A 21,175-nucleotide genomic window follows, 5' to 3' on the forward strand; every position below is an offset into this window, starting at 1 on the left:
TGCCGTGTTCACACCACCGCACTAGTGCCTCCGTTGCACTTGGCTGCAATGACGTGGTGTAGATTCCTCGTGTGCTGGATGTTTGCTTTTGTTTGCTGCTCACTAGTGCCTGGTTGTGTGCGTGGGCGCTTTTTCAAGTGAGCATATATTATTGCTCATTTATTTAGACATGCGGGGTCGGTCTGGCCCATGGGGCAGTGCAGCCTGACAGGCTCGTCGGACAGGTCTGTGCGTGATTCGTCTTTTTTTGCTGTTTATGGTTCGCTGTTGTGGTCGGTAGGCCGATGTTTACTGTTGGTTTCTGTAATATTACCAGAAGCATTCACTGCACCATGCTCAATGCACGCATTCTCACATACGATGTAAACCAGCTTCACAGCGTGTCTTTACAAGTTCGAAACTGCCGCGATGTGAGGAAGCGGCCACTTATTGAAGTATCTGGTTCCCTAAGGGGAGACGCTTTGTTTTGGTGCCCGGGCTTAGTTTCTGTCCCGGTCCGCACCCTGTAGACGTGTTAACACTAAGTGTAGAAAATGTTGCTGGTGCGTAGCAGACACCGGGAGACGGCGCTTATACACACGGTGGCAAGTGCATCTTGTGAGGGTGGACGCTGAAAGCTTCAGTAGTATAGACACACTGTGAAATCGACTGCTTGCGAGGATCCACGCTGAAAGCTCAGTAGTGTAGACACACTGTAGAAAGTGCTGCTTGCGAAGTCCCACGCTGAAAGCTCAGTAGTGTAAACATGCTGCAGAAAGTGATGCTTGCGAGGACCCACGCTGAAAGCTCAGTAGTGTAGACACACTGCAGAAAGTGCTGCTTGCGAAGTCCCACGCTGAAAGCTCAGTAGTGTAAAGATGCTGCAGAAAGTGCTGCTTTCAAGGACCTATTACTGAAAGCTCAGTAGTGTAAACATAGTGCAGAAAGTGCTGCTTGCGAGGACCCACGCTGAAAGCTCAGTAGTGTAAACATGCTGCAGAAAGTGATGCTTGCGAGGACCCACGCTGAAAGCTCAGTAGTGTAAACATGCTGCAGAAAGTGATGCTTGCGAGGACCCACGCTGAAAGCTCAGTAGTGTAAACATGCTGCAGAAAGTGATGCTTGCGAGGACCCACGCTGAAAGCTCAGTAGTGTAGACACACTGCAGAAAGTGCTGCTTGCGAAGTCCCACGCTGAAAGCTCAGTAGTTTAAACATGCTGCAGAAAGTGCTGCTTGCGAGGACCCACGCTGAAAGCTCAGTAGTGTAAACATGCTGCAGAAAGTGATGCTTGCGAGGACCGACGCTGAAAGTTCAGTAGTGTAGACACACTGCAGAAAGTGCTGCTTGCGAAGTCCCACGCTGAAAGCTCAGTAGTGTAAAGATGCTGCAGAAAGTGCTGCTTTCAAGGACCTATACTGAAAGCTCAGTAGTGTAAACATAGTGCAGAAAGTGCTGCTTGCGAGGACCCACGCTGAAAGCTCAGTAGTGTAAAGATGCTGCAGAAAGTGCTGCTTTCAAGGACCTATACTGAAAGCTCAGTAGTGTAAACATAGTGCAGAAAGTGCTGCTTGCGAGGACCCACGCTGAAAGCTCAGTAGTGTAAACATGCTGCAGAAAGTGATGCTTGCGAGGACCCACGCTGAAAGCTCAGTAGTGTAAACATGCTGCAGAAAGTGCTGCTTGCGAGGACTCACGCTGAAAGCTCAGTAGTGTAAACATGCTGCAGAAAGTGATGCTTGCGAGGACCCACGCTGAAAGCTCAGTAGTGTAGACACACTGCAGAAAGTGCTGCTTGCGAAGTCCCACGCTGAAAGCTCAGTAGTGTAAAGATGCTGCAGAAAGTGCTGCTTTCAAGGACCTACACTGAAAGCTCAGTAGTGTAAACATAGTGCAGAAAGTGCTGTTTGCGAGGACCTACACTGAAAGCGCAGTAGTGTAAACATGCTGCAGAAAGTGATGCTTGCGAGGACCCACGTGAAAGCTCAGTAGTGTAAACATGCTGGAGAAAGTGCTGTTTGCGAGGACCCACGCTGAAAGTTCAGTAGTTTAGAGACACTGCAGAATGTGCTGCTCGCGAGGACCCACACTGAAAGCTTCAGTATTTTAAACACACTGCTTAAACACACTGCAGAAAGTGCTGCCTGTGCATGGCTGACACTGAGAAAAAGCTTTGCTATTTTATACACACACAGTGAAAAGTTCAGCTTGTGCGTGGCAGACACTGGGACACAGAGTTGTAGTAGCTATGGAAAGTGCTTCTGTATCGGGTGGACACTCGAACATAGAGCTTCAATGGTTTATACTTACTATAGAAAGTGCCACGTGTGCCGGGTGGACACTGGGACTGGGACACAGAGGTTCAGTGGTTTATACTCACTATAGAAGCTGATGCTTGTGCATGGGTGACACTGAGAGAAAGCTCTGCTATTGTATACACACACAGTGGAAAGTGCTGCTCGTGCGAGGCAGACACTGTGACATAGAGCTTTTGTGAGTTATACGCACAGGGAAAGTGCTGCTTGCGCGTGCCAGATACTGTGTCACAGAGCTTCGATGGTTTACACTCACTATAGAAAGTGCCGCTGGTGCCGGGTGGGCGGTGAGAGCTTGAGTGGTTTAAACACATTGCAGAAAGTGCTGTTCGTGCACGGCGGGCACAGGGGCTCAGAGCTTCAATGGTCTATACAAAATGTAGAATGTCCTTGCTGGCACTGGTTGTACAGAACATAATGTGAAAACTGTGCAGTTTCGCTGAACTAACGTCCGTCTTCTCTTTCTGTCCCTGCTGGCACAGGTTGTACGGAATCAAGTGTGCGAAGTGTAACATTGGCTTCAGTAAGAATGACTTTGTGATGCGCGCACGGTCCAAGGTGTACCACATCGAGTGCTTCAGCTGCGTGGCGTGCAGCCGGCAGCTCATTCCTGGCGACGAGTTTGCACTGCGGGAAGACGGCCTCTTCTGTCGGGCGGACCACGACGTGGTGGAACGGGCCAGCCTGGGGGCGGCGGACCCTCTCAGCCCCCTGCACCCCGCGCGGCCTCTGCAGATGGCAGGTACTTCTTCAGCTACGTATACATGAGCATAGTCAGAAAAACACCCTAACACTGAGCTGAGTAATTGGACTAAAGCACCCCACTGCCTGCAACCCACGGAGACCCGGCTCTGATTTCAATATAATATATTGGCGTTTCAATGTCACCAGCTGCCTCTAGGTGGCAGGCACGCCCATTGTCACTCTACCCTCCACTCACCCCCATGCCTCTTTCTAACATGTAGGCAGAATATGGCCTTTGAGTCGACTGTCCACTGTCCTGTCCCAGAAGCTTGAGAGCACTCATTCGCATGCGTGAGCACAAAATATACACATGCATTCTTATACACCCCAACAGCCATTCAAATGAAGCTCTGTGCCCACGAATGCCATTCCCCACACCTACGAATGGTAAAATACACCTCCACTCACGCATTTTACTCGGCACACTACTGTCTCCTTACACACCGCATGTTCGTGTACTCACAGGTCCTTCGCTTGCTCTCTAGCTTTCACACCGACTAGCATTCACACACTGACAAGCGCCGACACCCACACATTTCATCCTCTCAAACTCCCACACATAACTGAAGCATGGAAAATGACATACTATTTTATTTCACGGATCCACGTAATGTTTTTTTCCCGGGCTCATCCAACCAAATCCACGAAAGTGTATTTTATGACCATGTGTTGCAGCCACAGGGCCCATTCACCACTGCAAATTGTAAATCTTCCCCTACACATTTTTCTGATTTGTTTTAAATTGACCAAGGTCTCCAGGAGGGCCCCTGGGAAGCTGCGGTTGTCATAGTTTCCCCATAAGTATAGTATTCCTGTTTTTTTTGTGCGAATTCTATTTACACTTAACCATACATTGATATATCTAGGTGCTAATAATACAATCTAATTTCGCCAGTGGGAAATCTTGTTTTCCCTAGGAGTGCCGCCACTCCTCCCCCCTCTTCGTGTTTATGGTGGTTCCCTGCCCACCCAGCCCTGGAAACAGATTTACCCCTGGGCGTGAGCGAGCCTTTCTGAGGTGGCAATGTAGTGGGATACAGTCTGTCAGTTTATACAAACAAGTACGTTTGCTTTTGTTCGCATACTTTCATTGTATTCTAATCCTATACATGAAGCCTCTCTTCTGGCCACTGGGAAATCACTTTACAAGTTTAATATCAGCTTTTGTGACGGTCAGAAGCAGTTCTGTAGTCATGCAGAGGATATATGCATGTGTGCGCTAACCAAGCTTGCACACACGGCTTCATGAATTGGGCCTACAGTCCGTATTAAATCTGCCACTGTCCTAGCGATGGCGATGCCATGAAACACTCTGACATACATGTGCAGGGAAGCAAGGGATAAACTGTATTCCATGGTGCACACACAAAATCAGATGGGATACTCCCTAGTAACCACATACAGAGGCACGCAAGCACACACCTGACTTTGTATGATGTGGTACAATTAATCTTCCAAAAATCCTGCATACAAATACTGTTCAGTTGTAATTTTTTTTAACTCCTTAGTTTTGATGTGCACTTTCAAGGCTCGTCTTTACCCCTGCAACAAAGTATCTAAACGGAGTTCAGTTGCTTTATTGTAAAAAAAATGTTAAACTATCCAGTAGGATTTGATTTAACATTAAATATCACAGTATTGCAAGCCTGAGGTAATATTGTAAACCAAAGCAATTTTAGGGACAGGCAGACCCTGCGGTCCGGAATAACTACGGTCATTATGCTTACTGCATATGCTTATGTATCCATCACTACTAAGTTGAACATGCACACAGAATATACCTAGTTAAGCAATTCTGTCAAATCATGTATGGAAAAAGCATATACATGTAGGAGTAAATGTAACTTATGCACAGAGCCTCTTTTCCATGCAATAGACCCCTATGGCTATTACAATTCCTTTTTTTCCGGAAGATTTCCTTTTCTTGTTGCAATCGTCTTATGATTGATTAGTCGTGTTGCTAAATCCATTTTGAGCATTGTGTACGCACTGTAACTATTCCTCACAGTGTCAGTTTAGGAGCAACAGAATGCTAACTTATTATTTCCAGCGTTGGCCAATCAGCAATCTTTCATGTTGAATGTATTCATTTATAGATATTGGAACACACCATCGACACTCCAGTTTTGCTTATGAAAATGGGATGATTTTGCTGTTTCATCCCTTTATTCTCCCACTTTCATTTGGCCTCATCTGTTTCCATATATCAATGTAATGCTCACCCGGCACAAGGTACACATGTGCTGTGCAATGTTCTGTTCACAGATCCGACACTTTCATCCCTTAGTGCACTATTATATGTGCATGTGCTAGTTTGCCTTTTTGGGGTATAATTTCCATTGTTGATCAGCAAAGACTGTTGTGACTTGGGTCATGTGGAGAGGGGTCTCCTGGAACTTGTGTCAGAAAATAATACAATTGTAGAGCTGGACAAAGCCCAGGGGTCATTTTTTGAACCCCCAGCCTTATGTGCAGGAACTATCAGTATGTGCATGTACTGACATCATTTATTTGAAATGCTTGTTCCAGAAGAGTCATTGCTGTCCTAATACTCTTCTAGAATTAAAGCGCTTTATTACTGGACTCTATCCCGTTCTTCTTAATGTGCGCCCCTCCCAACTACAATCATGCAAAATCATCAAGATTTACATAGAAAGTAAACCCCAGTGTCCTTTCCTCTGGTAGCGTCTATGCACAATCCAGAATGGAGTACTCTCTGTCGAGAGAATATGTCATTTGCATTGCTGAAGACAAGCTCATAACCCTCTGTAACCAATGGACGACATTCTTTCAAAATGATAGGAGGAGTGGTTGGCCTGTCCAACCTTCTGCCGGAGTTTGTGGCCTTCAGAGGGGGGCTGTGGAATCCACGCCCACGTGCAAGGGAAGAGCCTGCATGTATGAGTCATAGCGAACAAAAGGTACATGTCGAAGGGATAATTATCTAGGTGCTGTCATTGAATGCTCTGGCGCCGGAACCCTCATGATGCAGCTCTTTAACAGACATTTGTATTTCACTGCTGCAAAAGCAAAAATAACTAGGCCACAAGTTACCTTCCAGAGGCTGCAGCACTTCCCTGATCACGTCACCCGGTAACACTCTAGGGAGCCCTGAGCTGACATTCCATAGATTCTCAATACATTTAGGAGTACGAGTGCCCCAGCCCTGGAGAACTCAAGTGTATTTATGTGCATGCTGCAAATCACACTTAGTAAACAATTCTTCACTTAAAACAAATTCAGAGCGTATTTCCACATAAATGGCTTCCTATGCATTAGGAAGCATTTGGGCTACATATTGGGTCAGTGTATGTATGAGGAAGGCATAAGGCAATGTTTCCCAGGATTGAGTTTAATCACCAATTTGACTCATAGTGAATGAAGGTGGCTGAAGGGTAACTTGGGCCACATTGTTACCTTGAGCCAGAAAATCCCATTAAATTCATTTTTGCCAAACGTTCATTTCATGTGTGTGCCTGTGAGAGCGGGACTGGAAGGGACATAGACTTAGTAACTGCAGGCTGGCACTTAGTGTGTAATTTAAAACTGTCAACAAGCTAATCTTTCGTAATTGCCTTCAGAGTGAGCCTGCTTACTTGAAACACTGAATGCCATTCGCTGACAATTCCACCTAAATCCCGCTACTATAGGCTCGGCTCCCTGCCCAAAGATCTATGGTGGCCCTTCCAGAGGAGTGAGCAACAAACTGTAAACATGTCTAGAAGCCAGGCAACTGTAGCACAAAAAAAGAGCAGCGCAGGTAATTTTTCCAGTCAGCGATGGCTAATTTGTCTGAACACTGGAAATATCTATCCATATTGAACTGGTTTTAGATGACAAAGCCCCTGGTACCTCAGGGAGAAGAGAGATAATCTTTTCCATGCCTTTGGGCAGACTGCACCGTCTGCTGCGCTTACAGCTTCACTTAATCAGATTTTGCTGAGTATATTTTAACCAAATAAACATCGTGTGCCTGGTGTGGGAGCTGCTGCTCTCTTCAACAAACAGTTAATGCATTCCCTGTGACCGCAGCGGTGCACACATTCACTGCGGCAAGGCGCAACCAACCACACTGGGCATTGTCATCTTTTGCATTTAGAAAAAGGCCAAGCTAGCCTGGTTTCCACTACAGATGGACTGCAGTGCATGCTCGTGGGTGACAACACCACCCCTCCCATATGGAACCAGCCCCCTCTGATGCTCACCGTGCGTCACACAATTACTCATTCCATCAGGCCTTCTGGCTTCAAACACCGTCGCTCAGAAATGTCTATTGTCGGTCATTTAGGACATGGGTGCCCTGAGCCACACATAACACTTTATAAATGGAAGTTGATCAGTAGGATGTTCAGTCCAAAGTGTTACCTCGCTCAAACGTCATTGTATACTGCTTCCCAGATGTATATTGTGCTGCGGTGATCTATCCCAGGCGAGAAGAGCAACTTAATGTTGCAAGTCTGGCTCTGGTGTGAAAGTATTTGTTTTTAATTTGAATTTAACACATGTTAAATAATATGAATTTGCTGCCCTGGTCCATACACATATTTCAGAGTTCTAGATGAAACATTTATATAGGATTCTGATGTGAGGCTGTCGAGCTTGAAGAATAGTAACCCTCTGAGCCCAGGTCAAACAGTCCCACTCGTGACATGATTGAGGGTTTCAGATGGGCTGAAACAAGGGCAGAAACAAAGAATATCATGTAATGGCTGGGCCGCAGTTTCTTCAGTAGTTGTTAATGGCGGTGTTCGGTGCCTTATTATTATCATATTTAAAATACAAACACATTTCACAAACGCACAAGAGGAGAGTAAAGATGAAGACCAGTTGCCAGAGCAGGCATGTTCAGAGGAGCTTTTGAGGAATGGGGCCTCTCAGGAAGTAAACCCAGAACTGAGCAGGGCCCGACTTTTCACACCCTAAACCTATTTTGCAGATCTAGGGTCATATCTACTCAACCATTTTCACATAGTCACAGAATGTGTGTAACCCTTTCCTACACCTGGCCCCTAATATTCTAACACATTTCTTAAAGAGTGACCTCAGGAGGAAATTCCATGATATGTTGTGCGGTATGGGAATTGTATGTTTTATTGTTAATAGTCAACTGATATATTTAGAAAACCCATTATTATTACTAACTGCAATGTATTATTTGCAGATTTTAAAAAAGGGTTACAACTTTAAATACTTCCACAATGTACGTTTGTGTGTGTGTGTGTGTGTACACACACACAGTCTACTCAGTTAATATCATTTGTCATGCAGGCACACTCAGTGTTGCAAGTTTAAAAACTGGACTCTTTCTCCTGGACTTTCCTTACAGCAGAACCTATCTCTGCCAGGCAGCCCGCTCTCCGGCCGCACGTCCACAAGCAGCCAGAAAAGACCACCCGAGTCCGAACTGTCCTAAACGAGAAACAGCTCCACACCCTGAGGACCTGCTACGCGGCCAACCCTCGGCCTGACGCCCTCATGAAGGAGCAGCTCGTGGAAATGACTGGCCTCAGCCCCAGGGTCATCAGGGTATGGTTTCAAAACAAGCGCTGCAAGGACAAAAAAAGGAGCATATTGATGAAACAGCTTCAACAGCAGCAACCCAACGACAAAACCGTAAGTGGCTGCAGCTTCCGAAGACCACGCCAATGACAAGAATTGTAGCAATGCAGAGAGACATAGGGAGGGAGTGAGATATAGTGAACTTTTTATAACACAGTTGAATTATTTAAGTGTCCTTATATTGCTATTGAATTTACTGAAGTGGATGCATGATGTATGCTTGATGTGAGCAAGATTTGCCTTAAAATTGAATTGTAATCATCGGTCACAGCAGTATAATGATCTTGCATGCAGAATTGCCACTTCCCTTCATGCAGTCAGATATTATATATATATATATATATATATATATATATATATATATATATATATATATATATATATATATATATATATATATATATATATATATATATATATATATATATATATATTTATGTATTTATTTATGTATTTATTTATGGATGTTTTATAAAGTGTTAGAAGTCAAGTGCTTTAGTGTGCCATAACTGAACGGGATAAAAAAAGGGGAGAGGAAAAAGCATGAAAAAAATGTTAATCTATAAACATTTGCAGCAGAGTGTCAATCCAGTTCCTGCTCTTCGGTTTCACCAGTAAGTTCTGGCTAAAGAGGGTTGTTTGTTTTCAGCTCCTTCCAGAGTCTGCATTTCCAGCTCTGAGCTCAGATTTTGCAGGGCTTGTGGCCTAGTGTAACTAGTGTTTTTTCCCATAGTGTTTTTAGCTGGAGAGTAATATATCCATTGCTGGAATCTCAGGTTAGAAGTCGGTCACAGTGCCACGTCAGCTTGCTTGGTTGCTTTGGCTATCAGGCCCAATATGTACAGTCCCAGGATGCTTGTTTCCGGTCCAGGGAAGACATGTCTGAACTGGGGTGGTGGAGTGAGCTAATAAATGATGATGAATTACACCCATATCAGCTCACTGGGGGTGAGTGTTTGATTTGCTCAAACACTCTGTCCATCATTCCCTTTGGTATGTTCTGTGAGGCATTCAAAGCGCCTGGATCCTTCTCGTAGTCCAATGGCAGCTATCTACAGACCTCACTTCCGGGGTTGTGTTCTTCCTTTGTGGGCTCCAGCTGCTGGGATTTGTCTGTGAGTAAGAAATAATTTATTGATTCGATTATTTAAAATCGTTACACTAATTACATCCAACACTAACAGAAAAAAAAAATGAATTTCTTACCAGATTAAGATCAGTTTAAAATAGTAACATATGTTTAAAACTTTTTTTTTAACACACAAACTCAAAAAGACATCAAAACAATCTTTAAAGTAGGTATTCGAAAAATGTCAGCATATTGCATAGAAGTCATCCTTTAAGGTAGTCCCGGTTGTTGATAACCGTCTTGTGCCCATTACCACCAGTCAGCTTTTCAAAGAGTTCACTTTGTTACTTACTATGCATATACATTATCCAAACCGAGCAAGTTCTGTTAAATCCATAGTGACAGCTATTTCTACAGGTTGTAATGCTATATATTTTAATACATTTATTTAAGTAAGTGCTATTCAAACTTCAGAACAGCAACAATGTAGGGATTTGCATTAACCGAGGCTTCCCAGTTTAATATTGGGGGATATACACACACACACAGAGGTACAGAGGGAAGGTTCCACCAGGATGCCCGCTACTTACACTATGCAGTTAAAATTAACAAGGGGGATATTTTTGCTCAGCATACATAGTTGAGGGTGTGCAGTGTTTCTTAGAATATTCTTTTAGGGCAGGAATGACAATGAAACCTTGGATATGATTCCTGGTTTCCTAATTCTGTTTATTGGTCTTTGGAAGTTGATATTGAAGAAGGCCATTTGAATGATACACAACTTCTCCTGGCTTTAGCAAAACAAATAGTAATTCAATTCAGATTGTTTCAGATCTCAGATGACTGCATGTTGTTGTAGTGAGGGCAGCACCATTGGCATTGTGTCTCACTGCAGAATTAGTTTGAAAAAAGAGAGATGGCTTAAACATTGCTGCTAAAGCAATGCACATAATGTAATCAAAATAACGGGCCGTTTATTGTCTAATTTTCCCGCAATCAATAACGTTTGTAGATAACATCCATGCAGGTATAATACTTTGTTTTACCGTGTGTCTTTTCTTTGGTATGTACTGGATAACTCGTTAGCTTGACATAAGCCTTAATCTTACTAAATGTTTCTCAATTACAATTTAAGGTCAACTGTATTCACGGAGTAGCTGCCCTTTTAGTTTAGTTAGATAGCTGTAATAAACAGCTGATCAGTTAATGGCCTCGTATGAAAGTTATGTTTATCTAGCAATTGCAAACTTAGTTTTGCTTTCCTGATTAGTTGCGCTTTAGTGTGTATTTCCCCTGCTTAGTAGTGTATTTGTATATAGTCAGACAATAGACTGAAAACAAAATACACATTCTCCATACTCATTCTCTTGACCTTACACAAATGAGCCTTCCATAATCTGTATGGTAAAGAGAATTTAGTCTGTTCCATTAGACAATTGGAGCCACATATTAAAAATGCATTATGAGAAAAGAGCCTGTGAGTGTATCTTTCCTCTGTGCAGAGGAGGAGGCCTCGAAGCTTTTATACCGCCATTAGACTGTAATATTATTTTAATCTCCTTAAAAACTAGGCTCGTCTTTTGCTTTTGAGACGGGGACCACAGAAAGCATCACGAGTCTAGGGACATTCATATGTTTCCAAGATTAGTACAGTCCACTCTCTGACAGAAATGCCTTTGCCTCCCTAATAGGCTTGTGGTAATACCGGCTGTTGCCTTGAGTGCAGTATCGGACTACAGGAGGTAGCCCTTAAACCCTATAGAGAGTAGGGTACACATCTGTAACATACAACAATGTTGCCTCGAGTGCAGCAGCCTTTGTAGGCCGGCATGACGTGGACTCCCATTTTTTTTAACATACTTTATTGGTATTTTCAATTCTGTCTAGACATTCACGATACAAATCTTAATCTCATGTCACTGGTAATAGCATTTTAGTCAAAGGCTACTTAGCTAGGTTACATCTATTTTATCTGCTTATAGTATACCTTGTTATTCTGCAAGCATATCTGAGAACTTCAGTCTTATGAGTGTATTTGTCCTCATATCCTGCTTCACTGTCCCTCCCCCCAACTTCCCCAACAATCCTCCCTCCCACCCCGCGCTGCTGTCTACTAGGAAACCTATCGTCTCTTGCCATGTGTATGGTCTGGGTCACTCTCTATATTTGCCAAATGTGGTGGATCTTGCCCGTCTCCTCCGGTCTTCATGACATGGACTCCCATATACTACTTTTCTGTGCTCTGACGTGACATCATCGCTCAATTAAAGCCATATTCAACTGGTGTGTTGTCCAAGGTTCACAAAAGCCTGACACAGCTGCCGGGTAGAGGGAAGAGCTCCTTCAGAGAAATGAGGACAGTTTGAAAGCAGTGCTCTGGAGTGGGATTACCATTACTGACGAACATAATGTCCAACTTCTGCATACCGTTCAGGAAAAAAAGAATAATGCCTGTTGTTTTAGACTGAGTCACCAGCAACCTTTCCCTGCTGAAAATGAGATTTCTTTTTACTGCACTTTGATTGCATTTTTTTAGTGTCCAATAAATACTAAGTTATATCACTACAAAATTGAAAATGTACTGTACTGTACTGTAGTTGTAGTTATATGGCGCTTATTACCCCTCAAAATGCGTCGAAGCGCTTTTTGTCTGTAGGACACCACTCTGGAACCAAAAAATGTGCAGAAACGGGAACAATAAATTGAAATTTGTTAGAGTTCATTCATCCCCTGCACACATGCCTGAATGGCTAGCTAACAATGGTCTGCCAGTGATGGGAGGCGTGGAGATGCCCAGACTGCGTAGGCCTGATTCTGCTTATATGCCAGTCATCTGTATGCTGGACCCTCGAGCCTTGAGGGTGAGGTCCCCAGGTGGGCACGTGAGGTGGACCCTCGAGCCTTTAGGGCAAGGGCCACAGGTGGACACGTGAGGTGGACCCTCGAGCCTTGAGGGTAAGGGCCACAGGTGGGCACGTGTGGCACGGCTCCTGCACGACCTCTGGGTGGGATCGAGGGACCCGGATGTTTCATGAAGTATATTATGAACAAGTGCCGCAGACAGACACTTCCACTCTGTACCCCGGAGACAATAGAAAGAAGGGGTGTCTACTTCTGAAGTTTTTTCTGACGGGAACAAGGCCCCGCAAGGAGTGAGAGTGCTGTACAGAGTTCTAAGCAGATCCCAAGGAGCACAGACTTGCACAACACAGTATATTATCCGACGAAATCTGTCTCTAAAGATTGTGGGGACGCTCCCTGTAAACAGGAAATGTCAAAATTGGATGCTTAAAATTATTAGCAGAATGATCAATCCGAAGACACATTAATAATAACAGCAAAACAATATTTCTAACTGTACAAAATGCTTGATTTTGTTTAGCAAGTCATTTAAAACCTAGTTCTCCCATTTATAATGCTGCAAAAATAACAAGTGGCAATATAACAGATTTAATGGAACTCCATATATATGATCCTGAAAGTAGGGAGGCTGAGTTGGCATTTCCAGGAGTTATTCTCTTGAACGCAGATCACAGGAGGTGTCGGCAGAGAGCACTCAATCACTGTTCAGCTTTATAACTTTTTATCAGGAGAGACTGAGGTGGAGTCTGGAATTGCCCAAGGGTTGAAGCTGACTGAGTCAAACAGGGTCCTCTTTTCCCTGTTTTCTAGGATGGACTGCTCTTGGCGGATGGTGAACTGAGGATTGGTCACCAGTGTCTCAGAGAGCCTACTGGGTGTGCCCACCCTTCTAACCAAGACAGAAAACTAGCATAATTTCTGTATGAGTGTGAAGGTACCCAAACAAAGAGAGCTTACCTCCCGAATAGCGCTGCGAAGCAATCAGCTTACCCAGTGGCTGGAGAAGAAAAGAAAGAACAGGAACAAAGATGTTAAGAAAATCTATGAAAGTTAATAGTCTAAAAGGGCATAGGTAGAGGACAAGAAGGAGTTGAGGTAAGTGGAAGGAGATTGTACGTTTTAAGTATATGGTATATGTAGTTGAGAAGAATAGAAAAAAGACTGTGGCATTTTTCCTCTGGTGAGCAGTACCAGGACGGAGGTGTGATGTGATGGCGGAGAAAATCTTAGCTGGACAGTCTTGCTATTTCATTTTTAGGAAGAAAGGTAAATTCTCATTGGGGGAGCAGAGGCCAGATTTTTTCTCTGGAAGGGAAGGGAGGTGGATGCCAAGAAAAACATGATAGGAGAATATGTTGTTTAAGCCACTGCCTCTTATCTTCTCACTGGCTACACTTATTGTGCTTTCACAATAGTGTTATTTGTGGTGTGGGGGTGATGGAACCTGATGCTGCCTGTAAAACAAATTTTTTTTAATGTTCTGTTTAGATTATTAAGCTCTGTGTGCTTTTCATCTCAAGCTTCCCAGAATATCATAGACATCGCAAGCGTAACTTGCCGTGCTCTGTTGTTGCCCCAGAGGTACCAGGAACCTGTTATTCTGAAACACCCAACTACAGATAATGAGTGCACTACAATTGTGTATAATTGTGGACTTTATTCACAGATTTAAACAATCTGCACCTGAGGATAACCATTATGATCTATAATGTATAGATAGGTGCGAAGTGTTATAATAGAAAACCAGCCGCGGCCGGTAGTAGGTGTAACTGCAGGGTGGTGACGTGGGGAGGGTGAGGGGCAGGGTGGGGGGTAGTAATGTATGGATTACGGAGTTTAACAGGTAAGTAAACATATAAATAAATACAACGAATTTCGTTGTGTGCACTGCATCACCAAATGCGATGCAGTGCGCGCAACAAAATTAGTTTTATTCATTTATATGTTTACTTACCTGTTAAAGTCCGTAATCCATACATTACTACACCCCACCCTACCCCTCCCCCTCCCCACGTCACCGCCCTGGAGTTACACCTACTACCGGCCGTGGTTGTAGAAAACAAAGCATTGATCTTAAGGATGAGAGGGATCGAATCAGTGGCATGGCAGCGGCATACAGTGGAATTGAGGTATTGGGTGGCCTTCCTCAATGCAAGCTTATTAATAAAGGTGGAATAACTTAAAGTATGACATTTCAATGAGTGACTCCCATAAAAAAAAAAAAAACAATACTTAGAGATTTTGTGCTAGAGTCAATGCTGCTCTATCACAAGGGGAAACGTTCAAGGTGAAATGCAGGAAGATGAGTATGGAAATAACTCACCAGAAGTGTTTGGTCCATGCATGTGTCACAGGTTAAAACTGGAAAGTAAGAACAGCAAAGTGATTCAAATTAGAGATTAACAATTGAATGAAAGGAGGTCATATGGAGACTGTATACATACGTTTCAAAACCCTCTTATTTACTCAGCCTGCCATAAAGTTACCCAACCTCCTTCTCATGACTTTATGCTTGTTTACAGAACATTCAAGGGATGACGGGAACGCCTATGGTGGCGGCCAGTCCTGAGAGGCATGATGGTGGTTTACAGGCCAACTCGGTAGAGGTGCAGAGTTACCAGCCGCCCTGGAAAGTTCTCAGCGACTTTGCCCTGCAGAGCGACATAGATCAGCCTGCCTTTCAGCAACTGGTAAGTGGCATTCCTCAGAAAGTGGAATCTTTAGGGGCAGATATCTAACATGCCATCAGTTTCTACACTAAAGAATGGAACTTCAAGATTACTAGTCATACATGAATTGATCCAATATAACTACATGGATTTCAATTTGTTATGCATGAATCTGGCTTTTCAAAGATTAGTGGAAGCTAGTGGTTGAAAAAAAGGGGGAACAAGTCCTCATTATGCCGTCACTATTATATGTAAGTTCATTCACAATGTTGGTGAACTTTGTGCATATCAACATGAAAAAAATTCATCATCAATTATAACAATTTAAAGAAATTCCCATATGTTTACTTATTTAAGTATATAGCAGTTTCTAAAGTGATTGGTGTCATCTTGTGATAACTTCACAGCACTACTAAGTCTTGCCTTATAAATTTTAAATATAAAAATTGGCGTTCTAAGTGTTTACTCATTTAATCTGGGAATAGAGATTTCTTCATATATTATTGATGATAGGCTATGCATATGGCGAAATAAGTACTCCAGAGGAGTCGATGGATGCTATAAAAGTAGTCCAACTCTATGGCAGGTATTGTCATCACCAGGGGTTTAGTGGGATTAGATGAAGAATAGCCTAGTTCTAAATTATTTCCTGAATCGAATCAGACTGGACTCAGAGAGGAAGTCTAAATAAAGTTTTTTCCCCACTGTTAAGCCCTGTTAGAGCAGATTTTGACTTCATTGTCTCCTTATTTGGCGACTGCTAGATAGGCTTAATAATGCGAATATGCATTTTAGATAGTGGTGTGCAAAGTTGCAAAGATGAAAAGATACATATTATGTAAAAAAAATTGCAAATGTATATATGTGTACCAAATCCTCACTAAATCCATATTTAGTGAGATAATTGTCTTTCAGAATTGTTTAGCTTAAAATTTCTATTGCAAAAAATTATTTACAGTTGTTTTAATGCACAGGTGAAATTTAGATAAGAATTTAAAACTATGCAACAACCAATAGTCGTTAATTTTGTAAGCTTACGTTAAAAATTGTTTGAGCAAATCTCACTCTATCCTAGTTCATCTTTGTCAGTCTGCAAGATTACCAGCAGGCTCAGAAATGGCAAAGCTTTTCAAATTGCTATTTGGCCTCATACCATAAGGGGCATCATAGAATTGCACAAATTCATTCTGCTGTTGTTTGATGGGAATTGCCACAAATTAGATCTTTCTTGATGCATCTTACTACACATTATACCAAGAAATATCATTAAACATATATTAATTCTATTTAACCATCACTGTTATTTTGCAGTTTGTGAACACTTATTTAATATGCTCCTCAATACCGAATTAACTATACGTTCAGCTCTCAACTATCCTAATTGTATAGGATACAAAGTGAGTAAGTTGAACACAAAATGTAGAAATATTATTAACAAATATTTTACTAAAACACAAGAAACTAAGCAGCAGAGACAAGTACAGAATATTGCAGCCCATGCCTGCCAGGCCCTGAGCATTGGTATAAGCATAAAATGATGTCTCCTATAATAGAATGTCAAAATCAGTTCACCACAATAGCCGGCTGCAGTATCAACACAAAAGTGTTCTGTGACAATTTCCTTTATTCAGCCCTTGTAAACGGTTGGCAACATACCTAATGTGCCTATTGTGGTAGGATAAAAATATGGTTTACAAAAGAGAACTGTTTACATACATCCAAATAGGCTTAAACTGACTTCAAGGGAGAGTGAATTAATTTCAAAACAATTGCCAGACTTTTAAGTTGTCACTGAGTTAATTCTATATATATGTACAGTAAATTCTCCTGCTATGGATTATCTAAGAACGTATACTCCCCTGTCTGCCTCTTCCTCAAATTACCCTTTTTAAAGTTTGCAGCTTACAGTAATGTTTTTTCATCAAGCCCATTTGTCTAAGACACACTTTCCTTACATATCGGGGCCTCTCCACAGCTCTTGCACTTAAGCTCTGCACCTGGACATTTCAGATGAATGTTCAGGGCATTGTAAAGACGTGACCCAAACACTCCCACCAGCATTCTTACCATTTAACTTTACTTGGATGACCAGCAGAAAGCCCCTTGACCTGAGGCCATTGCTAGTGGATACTATTTTATATAGGTATCTCTGACCACTTACCTTAAAAATCTATCTCTGGTATATAGCTAAGGGTATCAAGCAGAAAATTCCACTAGCACCATTAATAAATCTATAAAACTATTAGAATGTGAAAAATAAACTACGGATAATTAAATGAAAGGTACGGTAAGTTATATGTAGCATCGTAACAACGCAAAATGCAATGAAAATTAAAGGCGAGGGCACTCTAACCGGAAACTATACTTGATTGTTAATTCAAGAAAGAGAATATTATATGTGAACACATTGAAAAAATGAGCATATCCAAAGAAGGGCATATTATGTTATGGGATTATCAGATGTTGACTGCTTTATTTCTATGATATTGGTACTTATGGCAGGATTTACTATTATTTCCTTCTTCTGCTTTTAATTGAAGACCTATTTCCCGCAGGTAAATTTTTCAGAAGGGGGACCAGGCTCCAATTCCACTGGAAGCGAGGTGGCATCGATGTCCTCCCAGCTCCCGGACACACCCAACAGCATGGTAGCCAGTCCCATTGAAGCATGAGCGACTTCATGAACTCACTTATGGCTTTTCCTGCTGGAGCAAGAATGGGAATTGTGACCTTATCCTCCTTAGAAGAAAAGAAACTAAGTATTTAATGACCGCGTTATTATCAAACCGAACATAGGCAAGACAGCTCCATGAAATGCACGATGTCTGTTTTAACGACAAGGTGGTATGGTAGCAACACTGTGAAGACAATCATGGGATCTTACTAGGATTGACAACGAAAAACAATGTCCAATGAACGGAGGAGTACTTCAAAGACGTTTTTTATGACGTAGAGGATTTATATTCATGGCTCTCGCCCTAGAAAATATTATTCGGCATTCCCCACCCCTGTGCAACACAAACGACAGATATAAGGAGAAATGAGTTCCACGCGCATACCAATGGTGCTGTTTATCTATTGAACACGGCTCGACCTTTGCCTTGCCAAACAGGAGATCTAGCAGGATTCCAGTGGATCAGGCTGGACGTTGCCTCAGCAGAATGGACAATTGCTGGTGGGATCCTTTCTGGATTTAAGGTAGAGCTGAGTTGGCGTGCAATGCTTTAAGCTCTTATTACAAGGGGTGAAGTTGGGTCTTCACTAGCATGTGGCTGTATTTTTTTAAGGGGGAGTGAATCCCCTCTCCCCGTCCCCCCATTTCTCAAGAAGCCCTAACCCACAACTGACACTGCTTTAAAAGGTTTTTGAATATTTTTTTCGATAACCTCTCTAGAGAGCGTTGCAACAAGGTATACCTCTATTTTGCCACAAGCGTCTTGGGATTGTGTGTACATTGTGTCAGTCCAAGAACATTTTCCCCAAAGATGTGTATAGTTATTGGTTAAAAAAAAGAGTGTTTCTCGCTCTCTCTCTCTGGAATAAAGAGAAGAATAGGAAACTTTTTTTTTGTTTGCTCTTGCATTGAAAAAATTATAAAGTAATTTATTATTTATTGTCGAAAGACTTGCCACTTTTCATGTAATTTGACTGATTTTGTTTGCTGAAGTAAAAAAGAAGAACAAGTTTGTATTGTCTTGAATTATATGTTTAATTCTATGTGTTCTGTCTATTTCTTAAATATGTGAAATAAAAGCGCCATATGTAGAATTGTATCCTCTTAAGTATTTCACTATAGTCAATGAATGAAGGAAGTAATCTTCTCTAACAAACGTGTGTCTGTGTGTGTGTGTGTGTGTGTGTGTGTAGCAGGGGGATTTGCAGACTTGCGGAATGGAAACTGACCAATATAACATTTATATTTTAATGTTGAGGCAGGTATGTTCATGATGCTACGTGGTAAACACATGAGCAAGTATTTAAATCCCTCTCCCCAGTTTAATATATTATTTGTACAAATTGATTACTTTGGTAAACAAGAAAGGAGTCGGAAATCGAAGGCCCATTCCCTGCCAACTTTGTTTTTGTGCTTTCTCATTTCATAATGATCTCGTTCAGCTATTCACATTATGGATTTCCCTCATCTCAGACTTTACTTCTGTGTGCCTAGAAGTCTGTCAACACATATCCACTGCTTGTAGGGGAATGTTGTTAATTGCCCTCCATACTCTGCTTTATGTGCATCATGAATGACTGAGATTGGTTTGATGTACTGTTGGAAGAATGCGATGAAGTGCAGGGTCTTTCCGTGGTGATGTTGCCTCCAATTCACTGACCTTGTCACAACCTGATTGTCTGGTATATTTTGTATGCTTGTATGGTAGTATGTGCCAATAATACTGAATGAATAACTAGTATATATATATGTGTGTGTGTGTGTGTGTGTGTGTGTGTGTGTGTGTGTGTGTTTGTGTAAGGTCATACAGTGACCGAAACACGAAATGACTGAATGGCTGATTAAGTGCGAATAAATCTCTTCGAGATGTATGAGCCTGGTCCTTTGGTGGATGCAACGTTATGGGCGGTTGTTCATATCTATCTATCTATCTATCTATCTATCTATCTATCTATCTATCTATCTATCTATCTATCTATCTATCTATCTATCTATCTATCTATCTATCTATCTATCTATCTACCCCAATTCCTTAGTTCAAGAATCGGACACCTACACAGGAGCTGGATCAGACGATCAGTTTCTTGTTTATTTTAGTTTTCGCTGTTAAACGTTTTGACACTTGCTCACACAACCATGAGGCCGAAGGTTGAGTATTTTATAAACGTCACCAAATCCCAATATCGGTGGCAATATAGAAGCATATTACACGTTGCCCATTATCTATTATTTATATTACATGTATATATGTTTTGTGGTAACTGGCTTAAATATGCTCTTTTCTTCAAAGTGCAGCTAACAGTGCCCACTGACTGAAGTGACAATGTTTAGGTTTTATGCACTGGCTATGCGTTTGTTTTTTGTCTCAAGCTTTACATAATATTGCTGTATAATTTGGTCCTGGATGCTGAATAATTCTAGTATCTATGAAAATGTAAAGGTCTGCAGGGGGATTTGTGGGCCGTCATGTCAAAGTATGCAGCTCATTCTTTGTCAGTATTTTTCGTCCATTTCAGTTAGCAACAATTTTATTTGGAAATCTTAAAATATGTGGCAACTTATGTTGTACATGTGGTAAATCCACAATTATGCAGTTAATTGTGCAGCCACTGAGTCGCATAATTCAGCTGACCCTCACCATTAGCCACTGTAATATCAAACAGTAAATTATAAAAAATAAACACAAACTAAACATTCCCCTTCCATAATTATGCAGTAACCTCTGTATCCGTGGAACTGCATTATTCCACCGTGTATGACCATTACCCATTGTTTTACAAAAGTCTATGCATGAAAAGCAACCAAAGGCTGAACACTCTAGATCTAACTGGTGTCCATTGTTTGCTTTACCTCGAAGAGAACAGTTTCAACAATTACTCCTTGTTTCAGACAAATCGTGTGTATGAACTACACAAATGGTGTTTTTTTATTCTACCTTTAAAATGACAACATTAAATAATGTTCACTTCTTTTTACTGCACCCAACCAAAGAGTACATGTCAGTATTTTAGGTACTGTCTCCGCTAAACATTTTCCTGTTTGAAAAAAATTATGTTTTTCAAGCTAAGTGCACCAATATAATTATGTAAAGCTAAGTGCACCAATATAATTATGTAAAGCTAAGTGCACATATATAATTATTTAAAGGGAATGTCCATAACGGGAAATATGTGCAATATGGTACTGTATTGCCATTTTGGGGTTCTGGTGACATCTGGGAATCAGTCAGCTTTCAGCTCCGTGGTTTATGGGGTTATGATATCACTAGAACACTTCGATGGCAACACTGGGTCATATTACTATCC

The 21,175-nt window shown here is 41.8% G+C and overlaps 1 protein-coding gene across 7 annotated transcripts in view; it reads left to right on the forward strand.

Annotated features, from left to right (window-relative positions):
- Positions 1-18,964, forward strand: part of ISL1 (ISL LIM homeobox 1) — a 37,517-nt gene extending 18,553 nt beyond the window's left edge. For 3 of the 7 annotated variants that reach the window (XM_078675056.1, XM_078675053.1, XM_078675058.1), the window contains exons 3-6: positions 2,776-3,035; positions 8,364-8,650; positions 15,050-15,217; positions 17,737-18,964. In XM_078675056.1, coding sequence (XP_078531182.1) covers positions 2,776-3,035; positions 8,364-8,650; positions 15,050-15,217; positions 17,737-17,868 — 847 coding nt within the window. In that variant the 3' untranslated portion in view covers positions 17,869-18,964. The remainder of the gene's footprint in view (positions 1-2,775; positions 3,036-8,363; positions 8,651-15,049; positions 15,218-17,736) is intronic. The other 4 variants (XM_078675055.1, XM_078675059.1, XM_078675054.1 and 1 more) reach the window with 3 other exon arrangements.
- The last annotated feature ends 2,211 nt before the right edge of the window (positions 18,965-21,175 follow it).

The sequence above is a fragment of the Lissotriton helveticus genome, chromosome 2_1, assembly GCF_964261635.1.
Source record: "Lissotriton helveticus chromosome 2_1, aLisHel1.1, whole genome shotgun sequence".
Taxonomy (NCBI): domain Eukaryota; kingdom Metazoa; phylum Chordata; class Amphibia; order Caudata; family Salamandridae; genus Lissotriton; species Lissotriton helveticus.